The sequence below is a fragment of the Coffea arabica genome, chromosome 2e (genome assembly GCF_036785885.1).
Source record: "Coffea arabica cultivar ET-39 chromosome 2e, Coffea Arabica ET-39 HiFi, whole genome shotgun sequence".
NCBI lineage: Eukaryota > Viridiplantae > Streptophyta > Magnoliopsida > Gentianales > Rubiaceae > Coffea > Coffea arabica.
The window spans coordinates 67,425,217-67,446,932 of record NC_092313.1 but is presented as its reverse complement, the minus strand read 5'-3'; the positions used below and the strand labels follow the sequence as shown (position 1 = coordinate 67,446,932).

General features: G+C 35.7%; 2 protein-coding genes across 2 annotated transcripts; one reads left to right on the top strand and one right to left on the bottom strand.

Annotated features, from left to right (window-relative positions):
- Positions 1-1,286: 1,286 nt before the first annotated feature.
- On the bottom strand, positions 1,287-7,571 carry LOC113732731 (uncharacterized). Its single transcript, XM_027258668.2, has 2 exons — positions 5,154-7,571; positions 1,287-1,626 (listed from the first exon to the last, which is right to left on the bottom strand). Exons 1-2 carry the CDS (start codon positions 7,353-7,355, stop codon positions 1,621-1,623), a joined length of 2,208 nt encoding a protein of 735 aa, XP_027114469.1. The 5' UTR covers positions 7,356-7,571; the 3' UTR covers positions 1,287-1,620.
- A 5,104-nt stretch (positions 7,572-12,675) lies between these two features.
- LOC140036429 (uncharacterized mitochondrial protein AtMg00710-like) lies at positions 12,676-13,068 on the top strand. The gene has a single exon (XM_072077832.1). It carries the CDS (start codon positions 12,676-12,678, stop codon positions 13,066-13,068), a length of 393 nt encoding a protein of 130 aa, XP_071933933.1.
- Positions 13,069-21,716: the final 8,648 nt, after the last annotated feature.

The following is a 21,716-nucleotide window of genomic DNA, read 5'->3' as shown; positions in this document are numbered from 1 at the left end:
ATTTTTATTTATTAACAAGGGTTAGAATTAGATAAATTTAAAATTAGATAAATTTAAAATGATCTTGTACTTTCTAATAAATGAAGACACATGTCATCCATTTAGATGTGTACGATGGGAAATGAAAAGAGAATTCATTGGAAAGGAGTCAAATCCGTCCACGAAACACAAGTTCAACTCTAATTCCCTAATTGGAGTAAAAGATTAAAACTAAAAACCGTTAATGATGCTTGATCTCCTCCTTAATTTGGAGTGAATTTGTTTAGATATGTCAATTAGTCAATATAAGGTAAAGGACTCCAACTCTAAATATTCAAAAACATATTACTCTCCCTTCTCTGTTTTCAGAAAAAAAGTGCATACTTACAAAAAGATTATTGTCCTAAAACATTGTCCATTTTCAAAAACTTTTTTGTTCCAGAAAATAAGAGTCCACTTTTTAATGAAATTCCTGTAGTATTATTACTAATAATGACAATGTATGGTCCAAAATTAAAAAAAAAGTAAGGATAAAAATGGAAAATGGAATACTTTGATGGTGCATTAAATGTAGTGTACATTATAATTACAAAAAAAGGTTAAACCCATGCAGGAGAGAATTCTAAGATGCTGTCCTTGATCATTGGACCAAAGTCCAATGCTTCCTTATTTATTCAAACCATTTATACTATTTCATCACCCCAAGTTCTCTTAAGTTCTATCATCTCTCTTCCAATAAACTTTCTTTCTCCACCTCCTCCTTCCAAAATTTTTACCCAGCTTCCTCCTATAAAAAATCTAGGGAAATTTCTTATTAGGGCAATGGAGCGTTTTATATATTAATAAAGAGGGTGCAATTTTCATGTATTTTTTTTATGAAGAGCAGAGGATAATTTACTATAAAAGCAACAAATTAATAATTCACTTGAACAGAAATCATTAGCCTTAATTAAATCTATTACCAACTGTTGTTAGATTAATTTTTGCTGCTCGTTGCTCATTGGAGGGTATTTCCTAAAAATTCTACAAGAACATGTAACGTTGAACATCATAACTCTAATTTTCATAAACACTCAATTCTTGGCAGCAAAGATATGTGGCATCCTTGGAAAAAAAAAGGGCTTCTGGTTTTCTTCTGCCATGACCTGCTAGCCAAGAATTGCTAGCTCTAATACCAAATTTGTTATGAAGCAAAGGAGTGGTCCAATTTCAGAGACAGAATCAGAAAAAGTTTTAAGACAGAATTTGCCCTAAAATTGTTCTATGAAAACAAATAGCTTCTAGTGGCAGAGTCTGAATCAAGAATATGACAAGAAACTGTAACACTTGTGTATTCTTTAAACTATAATTGCATCAATTGTCTCCAATGGTGCTTTGTGCAAGCAAACTTCAGCACCAACAGATTGTATCAATGTAACAGAGATCAACAATGTGGCAGAACATACAAATGTTTCATTGGAAATATTCAACAATGTAGAAAGGAATAAACCATAAAGTTAACAGATACGGATATAAAAACAATTAGCACAATTCTCCAGTGGATAGATACACCAAGAATTGAGCATCACCTTTTACCCTCTTAGCACTGGAACTCTAGCAACAAAGGTTTCTTCCAACTCTAAGCTATGCAAATCGAAACAACTACACCTGCACCATCAACGCCCATGGTTAGTCAATCAAATGGTATTGCTGATGATGCATTTCCAATTAGAACGACAAAACTACAGTAAATCAAGCTTTATTGCTGTGCTTGAGTTAAACAGCATCTGAAAATCAATGACAAAGGGCTTGGTTTCTTGACCTAAGAATGAGGTTGATTGCTCATTGCACCTGCACCCTTTCCTCCAACAACAACCTCCCACCCCAATTCACAATTGGAATGGGCCTCTGAAGGACATTTATTCCATTCCACCAACTACTCAAGCATTTAGAAATGCTAACTAACACTATTTGCAAGAACAAAAGCTCAAATTTTCCATCAATGTCTGGCCTGGTATAAAACAACAGTTCAATACATTGCGCAGACAATTCAGCAAGTACTAAGATTCCAAATTATTAGTTTAGATGCATCCAAATTCATCTTTTACAGCTGTGTCAAAAAGTTTTCTACTGTTTCATTCCAGCATAAAATGATTAGGTGGATTTACAGGATGCATAGCACAGCACAGTTATTCCCACACCAGAGTAGTTTCGGCACCGTAACGAAGATTGAGTTAGACAACTATGCTACCAGCTTGTGATGCATAATATCTTTGCAACTCAGGTACTTGAAGAACAAAATCCTATAGCAAAAACATAAGAACCTAGATTTGTCTCATAGCCAGGAACCAATATTTAGGAAGGGCAATAATCATTTGGGTCAATAACATATCGTTTAAGTTTTAATTATTGGTTTACAAAAAGAAAAAAAATGTACCATATAGTTATATAAAACTTCTTGTGGATCCTTGTTTGTTTAAGTGGTATTTTTTCACTTTCAAATAGTAAAGTGGCAAAAGTTTTTATTTTTTTTTAGGGGGGCAATGTGAGAGCAAAAGGAAACTTTTACTCCAAAATTAGGGGTTGCAAATGTGAGACTTGGGTGGAGAAACATCTAGGAGGATTAACATCATTCTTCATCCGAGTTAATAATTTAAGATACTCGTGAATATATCATCAAATTGAAACCTGAAACCTTATGTTATGGTCCAACCAAAAACAACCTCATCTAGCACAATCATTTCCTTAATTCGTAAAAAATCTTTTTACCAACAGCAGAAGTTAAATTTTCAAAAATCAAAATTGGCTGAGAAAATTTACTAGTAGACAACTTTAACCTGCAGACTATGGGATCAGAACCATAAAAGCAGAGACTAGCTTGTATCACAAGAATCATTAGGCAAAAGGGATAATTCATATGAACAAAACAAGCGAAAGGAACTGAATCTCTAAACCATTACAAAACTGAAATATGCTGAAAGTCAATTATTGAAAATTAAACAGCCTTAACCATTTCCCAGGAAATGGAAAAAAGTTAACAGAATATTGCTACTTAGCGTGACCTTTGTCATTGCACATGGTTGTTTCATTTGTGCTCATTTCATTTTGCAAGGATGCGAAAGACCATGGACGTTCAGGCAGTCTTCATGTCATGCTATTCAGGCAAGAATATACGGGCAAAGACTTGCTAATAGAGACAACTACTTCACTAAAGTCAACAGCTAAACAAGTCCAAGCACCATAAGCACTGATACACTTTCGATTAGTTTCTAGATTCAATTAAGCCTGCAATTTGACATCTACCTTGCAGCTGAACAAATTATATTGCTTAAATACCCAAAGCAATTTATCATCTTAGTTCACAAACTCCTCAGAACCGCACATGCTTATTTACTAATATCCAATCTAAATTCTTTTCATTTGTTTTTGACAGTATAACATAACAAAAGAAACTCTTAAAAACTGCATCATGTCAATGAACTTAATACTTATGATGTACACAATTACCATGTTATAGATGATGGCATTCATTATAGTGCAGAGATCAGCTGAAAGTCACAAAAGTTGTAGCCTACAATATCTTGTCAGGTATACAAACACTCTAAGCGGGCTTCATAAAGGTATGTTTTTTATGAGGAGTGCCCAACATGTCAACAAACTTATAAGTTAATCAAGTAGGTCAAAATGAACAAGCGGAGAGCAAGCATACACAATTTGCACCTATTTACGTGGATGTAATCACCCTTGTGGAGCTAGGACGGGTTAGGAATGGGGACCTTCAGGTTCTAGCTTGGAGACTTTTCTTTACACAAAACAAAGACCATTAAAGCATTTTATCAAGTATTTATTCCAGTTACAAAGGTTAAGAACAAGTCAGATTTGGTCTAACTTTGTCTTAAAACCAGTTGAATATCAAAAGGGCAGAGTTATTTAAATTTACCAATTGTGAGAAAGTTAAGTTGACAGTACCTAGCTCGAATTTTGCATCTAGCGACTAAACAATCTACAAGAAAGTTTTGGCAACTCAGTTATTCTCAAAGCTTAGAAGGAAAAGGAACAGAAAAAGACAAGAACAGCACTGGATGCAGAAGCAGAGATAATGGATAAAAAATCCTAGGTGAAAGAGGGGTGAACTTTGGCACAACAGCAATTGGTCCATTCTGCGAGAGATGAAACGAAAATATCTTTGTTGGCTGAAATAGAGTCATACAAGCCACTATCAGATACAGCACCAGAAGGAACCTCAGGCACATAGTTTGCATAATAAAAAATGAAAAAAAAAAGGAAAAAAAGGTAAAGGAGAAAATTGTGAAAAGATACAAAGGATCAACAAAACTTAAAAGAGAAAGAAAATTAAACAATGCCTGCAATGCAAACGAGACTTTATGCATTGTACAGTTAAGCAGCAAATAACTTAAAAATCCACAAAGAAATTGGAAAGTGCAGAATGACAAAATTAGATAATCTTCAGCATGCATTTGGAAAGAACAAGGACATTATAAACTAGCAGAGAGGTAACAGCATAAACTAGTAGATTGAGGTAAAGATGTCAGAGGAAATTCTTGTTTTCATGTTATCGTGGGTTAGATAAGTTGAATTTTAAGAACTAAACCAAATGATGATGGATTAGATATCACAAGAATCAATATGACTTTAGGCCTTCTCTCTGTAAAGTGGAAAGTCTATGCTAATAAAGACCCAGAGTGCTGTCACTTTGCAAGATCTTCTCTCAGTTACCACATTACTTGGGGCTGGGAGATACTCCTGTTTACCTAAACCAAATACTATGATGCAATCCATAAAATGTTGAAGAAAGAAGAAGACTAAGAAAATTCCTGAACTTTTTTTAGGATACCCTTCAGAAACATGTTATAATAATTTGATTGGCATCCTTTAACTCCTAGGCCACACTCCAAATACATTCACTAACTGTATCTTTAATCTTACTTATCATGCTGAATAGTATGTTTTCCTCTAAAATAACACGTTGTGTTGGCCAGTTTATTAAGTGTTTAGCTGCAAGGCATACGAAAAAAATCTTTCTGCTAAAAGGTTAAGTAATAAGTTTACTAACTAACCTGTATTAGCCATAATCAAGACCTTTCAACAATGTAGCTTGAAAGGATTAACTGAAAATTGCTGAGGAGAAATATTAGACAAATACAATGAAACTGAATTTTTTTTAATTTTTATACCTGAATGTTATCAACCTCAACAAGATCTGCAGGAAGATCTTTAGGATCAAGCTCAAAAGATCCTTTTGGCACACCTTGTCTCTCAGTGCCGGTCATCCTAAAAGAGGGCACTTTGTGCGAGAACCTAAAGAGCTCCTGGTCCTCTATCAGAAATGAACTTTGGCTACTTCTCTGAAACAAACTCACAAATCCTCCCACTTTATCCAATTTAGCAACTCTAAAGCCATTAGGATTTCTGCCAAGAATCTCAACTATATCAAACTTGCAGTGTTTATGATTTTCTGGATTAGAAGTCCACCTAACAATATCCCAATTGTTGTAAATTGCCCAAGTCTCTCCTTTACCGGGATGTACCAAGTAAGGACTGTTTTTGTTTTTGCAGCACAATCGACCAGATAGACTGTCAAGAGATAATGACAAAGTCTGTTCTTTCCCACATTTAAAGACGCCAGACCCAACAGGTAAGCCTGTGTCTATCCACTCATTCCAATGTATAGGTAAATTAACGTATTTCAATTCCTTCCATACCTTCTTCCAAGCTATGTAATTTGGAAGAGGCTGGAGCCATACAATGCGCAGCCTCACAAGCCCAGAGCGCCTAGGCTTGTGAAGCACCTTTAGGACCCTGAAGTATGATCTTGGAAAGTCATCTTCAGAATAAGAAGCCCATGTTTGACCAGCAGACAAATTTTTTAATTTGTCCTTATCAAAATCAGTTATCAACAAATTAGAGTAAACAGTTGGACGTGAATCTGAAATATCTGTTGAATGTATGTATGCTTTAGCAACATCATGACCACGAATCTGTTCAGCATCATTTCCCAATTCACTAATTTCTTCTAACTTAACCTGATTCTCATATGCATATAAACTAGAAGTGTCTCCAGCAGCAGTATCAGACCCCAAACCCAAACTTAAATCAGCAGAATTTGAATCGAACTCCTTATGATCAGGTATCAATTCTGAATAAACCAAAGCAGAACCCAACCCTGGATTGGCAGAACCTGGACCATTACGATCACATCTTGAATCAGAATTCCCTGAATGAGCAGAGCCTAACTCATTAAGATCATTTGCTATAGTTTCTTCAACTAGATTGTCATCCCTACAGCAGAAGATTTCCTCAACAAGATGACATCTTTTTAAACTCCTGCAGTTTCCACTCATCTCCATACATTCCCTTTTCCTGCTTTTCTGTCCCATTTCTTTGCCTGATGGAATTGTATTTGTTGAATTAGGCTCATTAGAACATTGTTCTTTAGATCTTGGAACAGACTCAACCTCTGCACGTTTTAAATCAAGTTCCTTCCACAACTTCAAAATCTTTTCTCTGGCTTCAAGCTCATTGCCTTTAGCTACATTCTCCTCCAGCCTTAATTCCAAAATCTTTTCTCTCGTTTCAAGCACATTATCTTCATATTCAATCTGCTCCTCCTTTAAACCCAAACTCTTATCTTTCATCTCAATCTCATTGCAATTAAACGTGATCCCTTCCTTTCTTGAACCCAAAATCTTTTCTCTGACTTCGATAATTTTCTCTTTAGCTACAATCCCCTTCAGCCTTAAACTAAAAATCTTCTCTCCCAGATCAAGTTGCTTCTCTATGGCAACAAGCTCCGCTCTCTTTAGATCCAGAACTCTACCCCTCATCTCAATTTCCTTCACAATTCTCTTCAAATTTTCCCCTTTATCATCATCAAGCAGCTTTTTACTACTCTCAACCTCCTGACCCTCAATCAACTTGAGCTTTCTCACACAATCCTCAGCTTGGCTTTCTTGCAAGCACAATGCCCTAAAGCCATGATAACCCAATTTTTTAATGGCCTCCAGTTGTCTCCCCATACATTCCACTTTTCCTAAAAGCACTTTCATAAACTTCTCTTCCTCATTCAATTTTTCTAGCCTAATCATCACATCCATTTGAATCGAGTCCAGTTTGGTCCCTTTCATTTCCAACTCTTCAAACCCCTTTTCCACCATTAGAAAATGAGACAAATTTTCCTCCTCCGCAGCTTTTTCTAGCAGCTCCTGCGTATATTCTTGGAAAAGATTGAATTTTTCTGAACTTCTTACCACTGATTCTTGAGCTTCTTGTAGTTTCTTCTCTTTTGCCACCAAGCCATTGAACGTCTGCTGCAAATATCTTCGGACTAGGTCCAATTTTTCTTCCACAAATTCAAATGTGTTCTCTGAATCAGCCATTACTTTGTAGTAGTATCTTTTAGGTTTGTAGGAGCAAAGCCAGAACCATCAGGACGAGCAAAAGGTTTTTTTTCATTGTTTTTTCATGTATTTTTTTTTCAGTTCTTTTATACTGTCTTCTTTCACTGGGAAACGGGATCGACTGATTACTAACAAACAATCTTTGCGTTTCTGCTACCCTTTCTTTTTTCGGAGAATTTAAGGTTAATTACAATTCACGACTAGTAATTGTCGCGTTATCAAAACCTGTGCAGAAGTAATATAAAAATATGCATTTTAAAAACTGAATATGGTAGTTAATGCTGCTGAAAATTTATTAATAATAATAATCATGTATTCTTTTTCAAATAATAATTGTTATTAGTTGCTCTGTATAATTTGGCCCTGACACGAGGTACTGATTGTTTTTAAATGAATATTTTTCATCCTGCAATGCGGATGGTGCATGGTATTAGGGACGGCTGCATTGTAGTATTTAACTATTATCACTAACAATCGTTCAGAAAATATAATACATTTTAAACATGTTATAACTATTTATACACGGTTATAATTCTTAATTATTTATACACGTTTATAATAAGAATGTAATATTTTGTTATTATTACTATTTATATAAATTTCATGCATAATAATTACGTATTTTTATAAAATATTATTTTTTATGAATAATTCACGTAAAATTACAAGATATTTAAAATATGTTACAGCATTGTTTCGAGCGAATTGTTACTGATAAACCTCGATACATTGGGTGTGTATTCAATTTCAAGGTATGATTATTATTATTATTTTTGGCTAGTTCCTAGCTATTATTTAATACTTTCCAAAGCAATTCTTCTCTTAATACATTCGCACGAATATGTAGCAAATTCACGCAAAAAACCTGGAAGAACTTTTTGTCAGTTGGGGTACAGATCTCTTGCAAGGACCTCAGGACAAGCCAGTGGCTGGGCTAAAACTTTTTGTCAGTGGGTAGAGCTGTTAAGTCAATCAAGTAGCTCGAAAGCTCGTTAGAGCTCGGCTCGTTAAGGCTCGAGCTCGGCTCGTTAATTTTGGTTAACGAGTCGAGCTCGAGCTTGAAACATGCTCGTTTAGTTAACGAGCCGAGCTTACTCGGCTCGTTTGATACTCGAGTAGCTCGTTAGAGCTCGTTAATGAAGGGCATATTTGTCATTTTAGAAATCAAAATTATAAAAATTAAAAATTATAGATTTTTATTAAGGTTAATTTGCACGAGCTCGAGCTCGAGTTCGTGAAGCTCGACTCGTTTGTGATAAACGAGTCGAGCTCGAGCTCGAGCTCGAGCCACATGTACATTTAACGAGCCGAGTTCGAACACATTTTAAAGCTCGTTTTCCTAACGAGCTCGAGTCAAGCTCGGCTCGAATTAAACTCGAGTCGAGCTCGGCAACCAAATACTCGGCTCGACTCGGCTCGATTAACAGCTCTATCAGTGGGGGTACAGACTGGTAATAACAAAACATTTATTTAACACATCTAAATAACACGCGATTAATCCTATTAAATTCACTCATGAACTTTTTTTTTTTTTTTAAAAAATAATAATTGCTTACTACAGATCTATGTTTCATAGCCTAGCCTACATTTACTTTTAAAATATTTTCTTCTCAACTTTTTAAAAGCACTACAACTTTTTAGATACAACATTGTAATTGTGTGCCAAATGAAAATTTGTCTGCATTTAGGAATATGATACCTTTGTTTGGTTATTTTATTATTTAGTTATTCCAAGGTATAATAAATAGACATAACTTATGATTAGACATGAACACGACACAAAAATAGAATAAATTGTAATAGGTCAATTCGTGAGTTGATACGATTAAATTGTTATTGACACGTTCTTTTTTTTTTTTTGAAAAAAATACTACTAGATTCTCTCCTAAAATTTCAAAGATGGTTTCCTTTCTAAATTTGATATTTAAGAACTACTAAAATAATATAATTAACCTCCTAGAGGTTTATATGCATATTACATATTGAAATCCAGACTTCATAAATCTACATATATAACTTTTGTGATTTTTGATTTTTCACTTCTCACCTTCATTCTTCCTTTGTCAAATTGACAAACATATACAACTTTTATGATGATTCACGCCTTAATTTTTTTTTTTTTTTTTTTTTTTTTTTACCTTCAATTAGATCAAGCTACAAAAAAAAAAAAAAGAGAAACAATTACATTGAAAAGAGACTTTTTCCTTACCAAGACAGCAATTGAGTTTCTTTTCTTTATCGAGGACCATCAAGCCTTTCTATTACAACCTGATTATGAATCATAGTAGCAGTATACTCCCCAGAGTTATATATATATATATATATTGTGAATCGTCCTAATCTAACTACGGGGAGATCCAACTGGACCTATGGAGGAGGGGACAGAACCACCACCGGATTGTGGTGCACCCGTCTGGATTTTTTGAAGAACCACAATTGTGACAAATTGGTGAAACCTTGCCCCCCACCCCACCAAAGCCTTAAAGGCTTGGTGGTAGCCACCAGCCTAACGCTGATGGTTTACTCCCCAGAGTTATATGAAGACCACAAAAAGTGCAACATCAAACAGTTAGATCACAATAGGAATGTCCAGATCAGAATTTAACTAATATAATTCCTAAGATTTACGAGATGGCAAATACACAACATAATGAGAAAATAAATATTTGTTAATATGAAGTTATTTAAAGCTCAAAACTTGAGATAAACAACTGTATCCTCTTTCTTAATTAGAAAAAGTCAGTCTCTTATTGAAGCTTAATTAAGCTAACAAGAAAACCTGTAGTCCTCAGAACTGGTGCTAATGCTATATAATGATATAGGGCATAGAATGATCAGACCTCCAGAACTATCATCTTCACATGAAATTACTAGAGAGATAGAGGGGGGAAAAAAAGAAAGAAGACAAAAGGTAGAAAATGCAGAAGTACCTTGACCTAGCCAGTTTTCATGTGGCAGTGTCTTTACAAAATACATAAACCTCTCATGATGTTGCAGACTGCAAATGATGCATGAAAAATTTTATAGCATATTATGTTCGAGCTTGGCACCTTTCTGCAATGTCACAAGTCTAAATGCACATTATACAAACATCAAAAGCTAATGTCTACAGAGATGATTCTGTGACATAATTTTCTGATATGCATTCGATATGGTTCAGTCGTCCAACTTTAGCAGCAAGGGGTTGCTATCACCACTGAACACGAGTGACCTCAAGAGATTGAAAATAATGGTACTGAAAAGTAATTATCAGTTTTGAAATGAAAACAATGAACTCAGAAAGCCATAACTGTGATTAACTATGGATTGGTTCTGGCAAAATCTGGCAATTACTAAGCGAAAGGGGGACAAAATAAGTCCTCTAGCAAAATGCACTTTACATGCCGTGAAAGGCTAATTGTCAACCCTGAAGGTTCTCTATGGATTTGTTCAAGTACAGACACCGAAAATATGACGTTAATTGACGATTTTTCAGATCCTTTATGACAGAAAAACCAATGAATCTGCTAAAAATTTCAAGGTAGCTTCATTAGCCTACAGAAAGGTACCACCAATATTTGGCCGTCTCAAAATTTATTTAGATGCTTTGTGAAAGGTAAATCTTGAAACGTGCTAAGTACTTTAAAAGTAACCTTATTAACCTAGAGATTCCAGTAATAAGCTAAAACAAGAGCGAACTGCGTTGCGATGCCAAAATGCTTTGGCATACATACCGAAGTTCAACTTCTTCAGCTTTTTCACTTCTATGCATGTTTCAAACCTCGTCAAAATCCTGGAAGCAGGCACTTAGGCCGAGTTCAAAATTACTATTAGGGGATGCTAAGCCTCTCATTTCATGTCATCTCAGCAGGAGGCACTCTGTGGGAGAACTTCAAGAAGCTATTAGGCCATAGTAGAACTGATTCATATTTGAATCTTCTTCAAAATGAACTCAAATGTCCACACTGTTTATCCAAGCAACTGCAAGCTAATCAAATACCAGAATTTCCACCCTCATACGAAAGAATCTCCATAATTTGATACTCTCACTGTCTATGATTTTTATATGAGAGCTCCATGTAGCAATATCTCAGCTCTTAGAAATAGCCCAAGTCTTTCTTTTTCTTGGTTTTGTGAAGTTAGCCTTGGAATTCCCCTTGCATTTCTCCAGTTCATTCAACACAAGATTCTGAATATCAATGAACAATAAATGTTTCTTATCAAAGTATTTGAAACTACATCTTCCCCTGGATCTGAATCTTGAACAAATTCTGAATGATCCAAGATCAATTCAGTTTTTCTCAATCTCATCAGAACCACTAGGCCTATAACTAAACTCGGAATCCAAACTTCCATTGGAATCAGAATAACCAAGATTAGCGGCTTTAACCTGTTCAGCATGTTTTTTAATCTATGCAACTTCTTTTAGAAGGATTGCTGCATTTTCATCCCACGCCCAAGACTTGAGCATGAGCAACATAATTTTGCTTGGTTCCACCACTGAATTCATAGACCATTTCCTTCTTTGTGCACTCACTTCCAAAGAGTAGACTGGACTCACTGAATCAGCTTCTTCGGAACTCTGTTTCTAGGATTTTTGTATCACATAAGCTCTCTTATTGTGTTCGGTCGTATCTTGGTACTTACTGTACTAATTGTAGCTTCATGATGTTTTATAATTTGTTTCCTTCATGAATTTAGTTGAGTTATTGAATAACTTGAAAAGACGATAGCTTTGTACTTGTAACCAAGTTCTTTTTGTAACTTAGAAACTCCGAGGGTGAATTAATGTGCAACAAAGTATACTTCAACAGTTCTAAAATATACTGTGAGGAATAGCTTAGCCATAAACTAAGTACATTTTGTAGGTCGGGCAAAATCCTTCATCAAGTACTTGCAGAGTTGAAAGAAGAAATACTTCATCCATTCATCAAAAAGACCAGAAAGCATTAGTTGAAATTTTTACGACAAAGCACAAGCAAAACAAGAAGCAAATAAAGAAGAGATGACACTAGGCATCAACGTTTTCAGCCGTTTTCTCTTTGATGATCTCTTCTGGATTGGCAACAGACTCATAATCTTTAGGAAGATTCTCAAGCAGGTTCTTGACAAACCCTTGAAAACAGACTCAGCAGTTTTCAGTTTGATTCTCCACCGCATTTCTTCAGCCTCTTGGTCTGCAAGAACTGCCTCAACAGCGGCATTGAAGTGTATGAGAATACAGGGATTCGTTTCTCTCAAGACTTCTCCTATGTCTCCGCCACTTTGAAGCTGCTCCAGGTCCTGTTTACACTAGCCTTTAGTGGAGAAAGTACGATGCATGCTGTCTAATGCTGGATTAGACAGAAAGTTTTGGGCTGAGGCTATGACATACGCTCAACATCTCGTTAATCACTTGCCATCATATGTAATCGGTGGCAAGACTCCATTAGAGGTATGGTCTGAAAAACCTGCAACAGATTATGATTCTTTACGTATTTTTGGTTCTACTGCATATTATCATGTAAACGAATCAAAGTTAGATCCACGTGCAAAGAAAGCTCTCTTCATGGGCTTTAATGTTGGAGTTAAGGAATACCGTTTGTGGTGTCTAGAAGTAAAGAAGACCATTATCAGCAGGGATGTTACCTTTGACGAATCTGCCATGTTGAATAAGGTAACACAAGATGGGACTAGTGGTACTCCGCAACAGGTGGAGTGTACGCCGAAATAGGTGGAGTTTGAGCAAATAATGGTGAGCCAAACAAATAGCACCATCAGTGACTCTCCCATGGCAGAAGAGGAGTCAGATGAGGAAGAGGTTTCAACCCAAGGACCTCAACAGCAACAAGAGTCAATTGCCGTCAATAGGGCAAGACGAGAAATTCATAAACCTGCTCGTTTTGTTGACATGGTGGCCTATGCACTTCCAGTTGTTGATGATGTTCCATCCACATTTTCTGAAGCAATTCGAAGTACAGAAGATGGTAGACGGAAAGATGCTATGAAAGAAGAGATGCAATCCCTTCAGAAAAACAAGACGTGAAAATTGACACAACTACCGAAGGGCAAGAAGGCAATTGGATGCAAATGAATATTTGCAAAGAAAGAAGGATTTCCTGACAAGAATAATGTTCGTCACAAGGCAAGATTGGTGGCTAAAGGCTACGCTCAGAAGGAGGGAGTTGATTATAATGAGGTATTTTCTCCAGTTGTTAAACATTCCTCTATTAGAATTTTGTTGGCTTTGGTAGCGTAGTTGAATTTGGAGCTAGCTCAACTTGATGTGAAGACCGCGTTCCTTCACGGTGACTTAAAGGAGGAAATCTATATGGCTCAACCAGATGGATTTAAAGTTGCTGATAAAGAGAATTGGGTTTGTAAACTGAGCAAATCGTTGTACGGATTGAAACAATCACCGAGACAATGGTACAAGCGATTTGACCAATTCATGATGGGCCAGAAGTACACAAGAAACAAATACGATCACTGTGTGTATTTGCACAAGTTACGAGATGATTCCTACATCTACTTACTCTTGTACGTTGATGATATGCTAATAGCATCAAAGAGCCAAGTTGAAATTGACAAAATGAAGGTTTAGTTGAGTAAAGAGTTCGAGATGAAGGATTTGGGAGAAACCAAGAAGATACTCGGCATGGAGATAAGCAGGGATAGAACGAGAGGCAAGCTTTGTCTGACACAGAATCAGTATTTGAACAAGGTACTACAACGTTTTGGTATGAATGAAAATTCAAAACCTGTAAGTACTCCACTTGCTCCTCATTTGAAACTTAGCAGCCTATTATCTCCAAAGACGGATGAAGAGCGAGCATACATGGCAAAAGTCCCGTATGCTAATGCAGTTGGTAACTTGATATATGCAATGATGTGTACGAGACCCGACACTTCACAGGCAGTTGGTGTGGTAAGCAAGTTTATGCATGATTCGGGCAAGGGTCATTGGCAAGCTGTGAAATGGATTCTACGATATATCCAAAATACCGTAGATGTTGGATTAGTATTTGAGCAGGATAAATCACTTGGTCAATGTGTAGTTGGATATTGTGATTCTGACTATGCAGGTGATTTGGATAAGCGACGTTCTACAACTGGCTACTTGTTTACGTTTGCTAAGGCGCCAGTTAGTTAGAAGTCTACTTTGCAGTCAACAGTGGCTTTGTCTACAACGGAGGCAGGGTATATGGCGATTACAGAAGTTGTAAAGGAGGCAATTTGACTTCAAGGATTGCTTGAAGATTTGAGAGTTGGTCAAAAACACATCGACGTGTTTTGTGACAGTCAGAGTGCTATTCACTTAGCAAAGAACCAAGTCTTGCATGCTAGAATGAAGCATATTGATGTTCGCTATTATTTCGTGTGGGAAATTCTCGAAAAAGAGGAGATATTTCTCTAGAAGATTCGGACTACGGAAAATCCTGCAGATATGCTGACCGAGGTGGTTACAAGAGCCAAGTTTGAATATTGTTTAAACTTGGTTAATATTCTGCACATTTGAGTTGGCGCTTGACGGCGCAAATTTGGAGGTACCGCTAGGGCCATTTGTTATTTGTTTGAGGGAGAAGGTTTGTATTTTTGGATGGGATTAGAAATTATGCCAAGGTGGAGATTTGTTGAATTTCAACAAATGTTGGCAGCCTCAATTCTTGAATTTGAAAGCCAACATTGTTGACTTCTCTTTGGCACAATTCTAATCCCATATCGATGGGATTATTGGTAGAAGCTTGGCTTGAGAGCTATAAATAGCTCTCAAGTCCTCCCAATTGATATGTACCAAAAATACCAACAAAAGAATTACCCAAAAAGGATTTTGTAAATCTTTCTTCTCCTAAATTATTAGAGCAGGCTGCTTGAGTGGTGCTCGGAGATTAGGCAAAATTTGTCGAATTCAGTTATCAATTTTTCGGGTGCGTTCTTTCCTTATCTCTTTTTATTTGTTCCGCATTTATTTATTAGTTTCTTTTCTATTGTAGTATAGTATTCAATATATATTTGTCGGATATTTTTGTAGTATTTTATACGGTTCATTTGGGTATATTTTTCTTATTCGTGTGTACGTAATATTTATGTATACACGGGTCTAGTTGTGATAATACACCGTGCACATAAATTCTGTCTAGGAGACTGGATTTTAAGTGGGACCGCTTGTGACCCCTCCAGCCTTTCCTAGGAATTTACTTAGAATGATAATTATGTCTAAGGAGATTGTTTCGACGATCTTTCTTGGGAATTACTGAATCGGTTTAATCACTAGTTGTATTTTTTGAATGGGAAATTACCTGATTTTCCCAACAAATTTCAGGATCATATGGGTTCTCCCTAGGGTTGAGACATGGGAATTTCTCGTCGGCACAGTCTGAGCCTTGAAAAATTACCACTTCAAAATGTGCGGTCATCAATTCATCGAGTAGTCGCATCAAAAATTTGTCCAATTTCAAGAAGACTCGAATTCCATCTCTGAAAGCAATAGCCTTTGGTCTCAGTCATCAGGACCTTAGCTGTGCCATTGGCCTTTTTCTCAGCTTTATTTGTTTTTGTTGTGTCTTTCTTCATTTTCTCTATTTCCTCATTCTCATTCTTTCTAATTTTTGCAGGTCGGCTTTGAGCTTGGAGGTCTGAGATACATCATATCATCTTCTGCTATTCTGGTTTGTTCCTTGTTCAAACTCTTGAAAGCTCTCTCAAGTCTCATTGGAATAACTTGAGACCTAGATAAGTTGGGCTGGGAAGCCATACCCTGTCTAAATTGCTCAACTTGCTGAACTGTAGCTGCAAGTGCTTGTTGCTGAGCACAATCCTGCTCAATTTGCTGCTCCCTGTTTTGCTCCTGGTGGAGTCGCAGTTGCTGCTGTTCTTGTTCTTCTTCTTGGCGTTGTTGTTGTTGTTGCTGCTGCTGTTGCTGCTGCTCAATTGCATGCTGTTGCTGACATTGAGCTGTATTTGTTGAAGGAGCTTTATTTTGAAGCAAATTAACCATTCTCCTCGCTGCAAAGAAAGTGAAAAAAGTTAAAGAGTCAGATTGAGAGCACAACCACATGGGAAGACGGTCACTAACTCTGTTGGGGCTGTCCAGTAGAAGCCTTGAGGAAAAGATGTAGATTTTACAAAGAAATTGCCCTCCTTCCAGGAGTAGATGGAGGTTGGCATACAAGCAAAACAGGTGCTAGATCTAGATTGAGCTGCAAAATAGCGGTAACCTTCTTCTCCAGAAAAAGCTTGGGAACTGTACAACTTGCATTTAATAATTTGCAAAGCATTTCAACTACTATCAATATCCTAATGACATTAGATACAAGTTGGGTGATCTTAAGATGATAGTGCCCAAGGATTTTATTCTTGAAAGAGGTGGGAGGAACTCTAAGACTAGCTTATAATTGGCTCTGATAGATGCCAATATATCTGTCTGAAGGGGGAGGATAACAGGCTAAATCAGTTTCCTCTGTCTTGGAAGGAATAAAGTATTCCCCAGCTACATTGCTGTGAAAATCTAAAGACCTTACAAATAAATTATTTGAATCTCCTCCTTGCCTCCTAGCATTTGGGTTATCAGAGCTTGAGGCCATGGGTCTTTCTAAGATTCTCAATCTATGGTTGCTGGGAATTATTTCCACCGAGGGAAAAGCTTGAAGTTGTAGAACTCGACATGAAAAGGAAGTGAAATGGAAACTGGAAGATGGTAAGTTGTTCTTTCAGGACTATTGCCAGTATCCTTCGTGCCCATAACATGTCTTTTCCTGCTATTCTGTCTAAGTGGGTGAATTATAGGTAGATCATCTTCATCTTCTGAAGCAAACTCGTCAAAACGGCTTCTTTTAGAACTATTGCCACGGACTTTCGCGCCGGTAACATCTCCTTTCCTACTAGTCTAAGTTGATGAATTGATGGTTCAGGATTTCTTGGAGCATTGTTCTGTCAATTTCTGAATCAAATCAAGCTCTCTCTCTTTCAAATCACGCTCCTTCCTCAAATCCAAACTCTTCACTCTGGCTTCAAGTTCATTCTCTTTAGCTACAAGCTCCTCCTTTTCCTCCCTTTCAGTTCATTCTCTTTAGCAATATGCTCCTCCTCCTTTAATCCCAAAACACTTTCCCTAACTTCAATTTCCTTCATAAGTCTCTCCAGTCTTCCCTCCCTGGTCTTGTGATCTCCTCTAAACTTTCATCAATGGATTTCCTGGCGGTCTCTAATTCTTTCCCTTTCATTTCCATCCTCTCAAAGAGCCCTTGTATCAGCTCCTCTTCCTCCTGCAATTTCTCTATTCTAACCATAGCATCCTCTTGATACAAACTTAGTTCCTTATTCTTGAGTTCCAATTTTTTAAACCCATTTTTCAGAAACAAATTAGACTCTCTCTCCGCTTTCTCCTTCTCCTCAACTTGCTTGAGCAGCTTCTCTAGCGACTCTAGGATCGAACTGAGTTTTTCTGAACTTTCTCTGACCAATTCTTGAACTGTATCCACCTTCTCCTCTCTGGACCGCAACGCATTCAAAGCTTCTTGGAAACATCTTCGAATCAAGTCCAAATTTTTCTCTACCTACTCAGATAATACTTGCAAAACACCCATGTCCGTGCTCCCTGTGCAAATCAATCACTATGCTGAAAGCATGTTCCACAATAACGAGAAAGAACAAAAACAAGACTTGGTTGAAGTCAGACCTCTTTTTTGTGGGTTTTTAGTAAAGGAGAAAACTAGCATCAAACCTTTTATGAAAACATAGGCTCTATTTGGAATGGCCTATTTTTCAAAAACTAGTTTTTCAAATACAATGTTATAGTAATACACAAATAAAAATAATTCAAAAAACATTTCATCCATACAATATATCAAAAAAACTCACAAATATATACAAAAAAAAATTTTAAAAATAAATTCTACAATATTTTACGCCTGTCACCACCATTACAACCGCCCCCACCCACTACCACTATCATTCCTCACTTCCTCCTCTCCCTCCCTCTTCCTCGTCCCTTTCCTCCGTCTTCCTCCTTCCCTCTTCCCCTTTCCTCTTTTTCCTCCCTTCCCCTTCCTTCCCATCCCTCAATCCTCCCCTCCCTTTTCCCCACAATCTAGCTGCGGCTAGATCGAGAGAGGGAGGGGAGAGTCAAGGGACGGGGTGGGAAGGGGAGGGGAGGAGGAAGAGGGAAGGGGAAAAGAGAGGAGAATGAGGTGGAAGAGTGAGGGAGAGGAGAAAAGAAGAGGGAAAAGATGGTGGCGGTGATAGGTGTAGGTGGTGGTTGTGGGTGATAGTATTAAATTTTAAAAAGTATTTTAGAAATATTTTAATTTTAAGAGGTACTTCAAATTATATTTCAAAAACCCCTCCAAAAACATCACAAAAAAACCTATAATAAAATTTTTTTATATACACTGTTATAATAAAATATTTCAAAAGTATCTTCAAAAACAGCTAAATCAAACAGAGCACGTAATTGCAATAGATTCCTCCTCTCCCTCTCCTATTGAGAAGACGGAAAGAAGTATTGGAATCATGGGACATCATTAATTGCATTTTTAGTTTCAGATGTATAGGAAAAAAGGAGAGTTATAATCTCTCTAGCTCCAGATTGGAATGCTAAAAAAAATATTCATCGGGTAAGAGAAATTGTGAGAAATTGTTAAATGGAAGTAGTATTGTTCTGACGAATTGTCAAAGGCTTCTTTTATACGATCCAGAGTGTGGTCTCAGTTTAAGGTCTTTCTTTTTTTTTTTTTAAGTGTAACGGTCTCAGTCTAAGGTCTGTTTTCTGAAGATGTAGAGGTTGTGGGTTCTTAATCTATATCTATATGTATTTCAGAAGGGATTTTTAGCAGAGATCCTCTCAATGGCTTCCAAACTTCTCATTCTTTTTTCTAGAATTTTGTATTTATTTTAATACATAACAAGTAGTGGGTTATAACCAACTCTATCACCAGTCCAATTTAAAATTTAAAACTTTCCCACTATCTACTTCATAAAGCATTTATAGTTTGTTATTTATACATTAAATCCTTTTTACTCCTTAATTAAAGACAAATGCTCATTCGTATGCTATTTTAATACAATGTTACATTTTTATAATTAAGAAATGTTTGTCACCACACTAACCCTATAACCACCCCTACAAATGAGCTTTGCAAATTACAATCACGTTTCAAAAAAATCACAAATGCGCAACTAAATGTAAAGTTAAGGAAGTAAAGTGCAGCTAAATGTAAAGTTAAGGGGTTTACTATATTTAACCCTAAAAAAAATCCCAAGAACGTAACAAGTAGTGGGTTATAGATTTTTGTATTTATTTTAATACACAAAAAGTAGTGGGTTATAACCAACCCTATCACCAGTCAAATTTAAAATTTAAAACTTTCTCATAATCTACTTCATAAACCGTTTATAGTTTGTTATTTATACTTTAAATCCTTTTTACTCCTTAATTAAAGACAAATGCTCATTCATGTGCTATTTTAATACAATTTTAATTCGCAAGCATACAACATGATCAAAAAACAGCAGAACCTATTAGGACTAGATTTTGACCTAAAAAAAAAATTAGGCCTAGATGGCATTGGCACGTTTCCATAACTTGCGATGCCAATTAGGACTATTTAGTGCTTTTTTTTTTTTTGCAAGGAGTTAGGACACTGTAAAGCTTATTTAGGCAAAATTTGCCTTATCGGTGATTTGAGTATCAATTATTGAATATACTACAAATCTTATAATATCAATCTGCTATAAAAAAATAATATTTTACTAGCATGTGATATTTGCGTACGAAATTTCAGAGGTAAATCAAATGCTTTTACTTATACTCTATATAATTTGAATAATTTTTTAGCGAATATAACCATACTATGTAGGACCATCACTTTGTATAATTGGAGTTAGCAAATTGTATATCAATCACAATTTAGATTTTGCTCGATACCTATGCAGTTGGTGAGTTCCATCAATAACACTACATCAAACTTTTAATGTTGTTTCATACTCTTATCAACATGTATTTCAAAAAATTGTAGGTTTGAAAATGATACATATGCTCGAAAGTTAGTTACGTGGTTGAGGTCAATCAATTTTACAACATCACAAGCATTGTTGATAGCAAATTCAAAGAGAATATGGATATCTGAATATACAATCATGCGTATGGTAAACTTACTCTATTTAATTTAATTATTGCATAAATTTTTTAATTTTATAATCATAACCTATACCTTCTTTCATTCTTATTAGGTTAAATATTTTCGAATACTTGCTTACATTCAGAGCATTAATATAGAAAACATGTTCTATGAGTTATGCAAAAATTGTGGATAACTATGTGAAGGTCGTTTTTCAAAAACAGTGTATATGCATTATAATGACGTGGTCGACACTGTCGTTAGGCAATTAATTTCATGTACCTTTAATTTCAACAAATTTTTCTGTATTGTATATAATATTTTATTTATCAAACAGGTACAATGTTAACATACAAAGCAAAGATTCCAGTGGTAACATGCATCTTAATCTACAGGGCAGACATGCACTGTTCATATTTGGTTGTAATGCTTCTTTTTTCAGAGAATTACAAAAGAAGGTAGAATTTCTTGATATATGTTTATTTTTTATAATGCTATTTATAAACTATGTAAAAAAAATAAACTAATTTTGAATTTCGCACTTACTTAATTCTCAGGACAATGGTGATAGGTTATTCAACCAACGAATCAATTCATGCAAAGATCGTGCATTTTTATTTGTAGTACGCATTCCACAAAATTCAATAGAATTAATTAAATCACCAATTTTGGCTTTCATACTAAAAGTTGATTAGTGTGAAGAGTGTTTGCACCTTCATGCAAGATTATCAAATCGAATGCATAATATTTGTAAGTATTTTATTTTAATAACATTTAATTACATTCATTTTTATTCATATATCATTCATTTTCTAATATAAATTTTTATTATTTTTTCAGGATCTATCTTCCGAAAAAGGTAATTTTTGAATAATATACACATTCTATCATATTTCAAATTATTGTTAGACAGATATCATATTTTAATTGTATTGGTACAATTTTTTAACCTTTTTTAATTCACCCTTTTATTTTAATTTTTTCAATAATATCAGCACCGTGCGTAGCACGGGTATTCACACTAGTTCCCTTTAAATTCTACGCAAGGAAAAAAATTTTAAACAAAATGGGGGGTGGGTTTTAATATCTCCTTTTAAATTCTATATTTCCTCTGTTAGAAATTTTTTTTTTTTTATAAAAATACTTCTTTAATATGCCATGACAATGGTTGTGTTTAATCCAGAATTAATATCACTTTGCCCCTTGTACTAGGGGTAATCACATTTTGCCTCTTTCGATCAAAACAATATATATTTTGCTCCAT

What these genes read in the sequence shown, in the direction of transcription:
- LOC113732731 (XM_027258668.2), bottom strand. Translation starts at nt 7,355, where the DNA reads ATGGCTGATTCAGAGAACACATTTGAATTTGTGGAAGAAAAATTGGAC.
- LOC140036429 (XM_072077832.1), top strand. Translation starts at nt 12,676, where the DNA reads ATGCTGTCTAATGCTGGATTAGACAGAAAGTTTTGGGCTGAGGCTATG.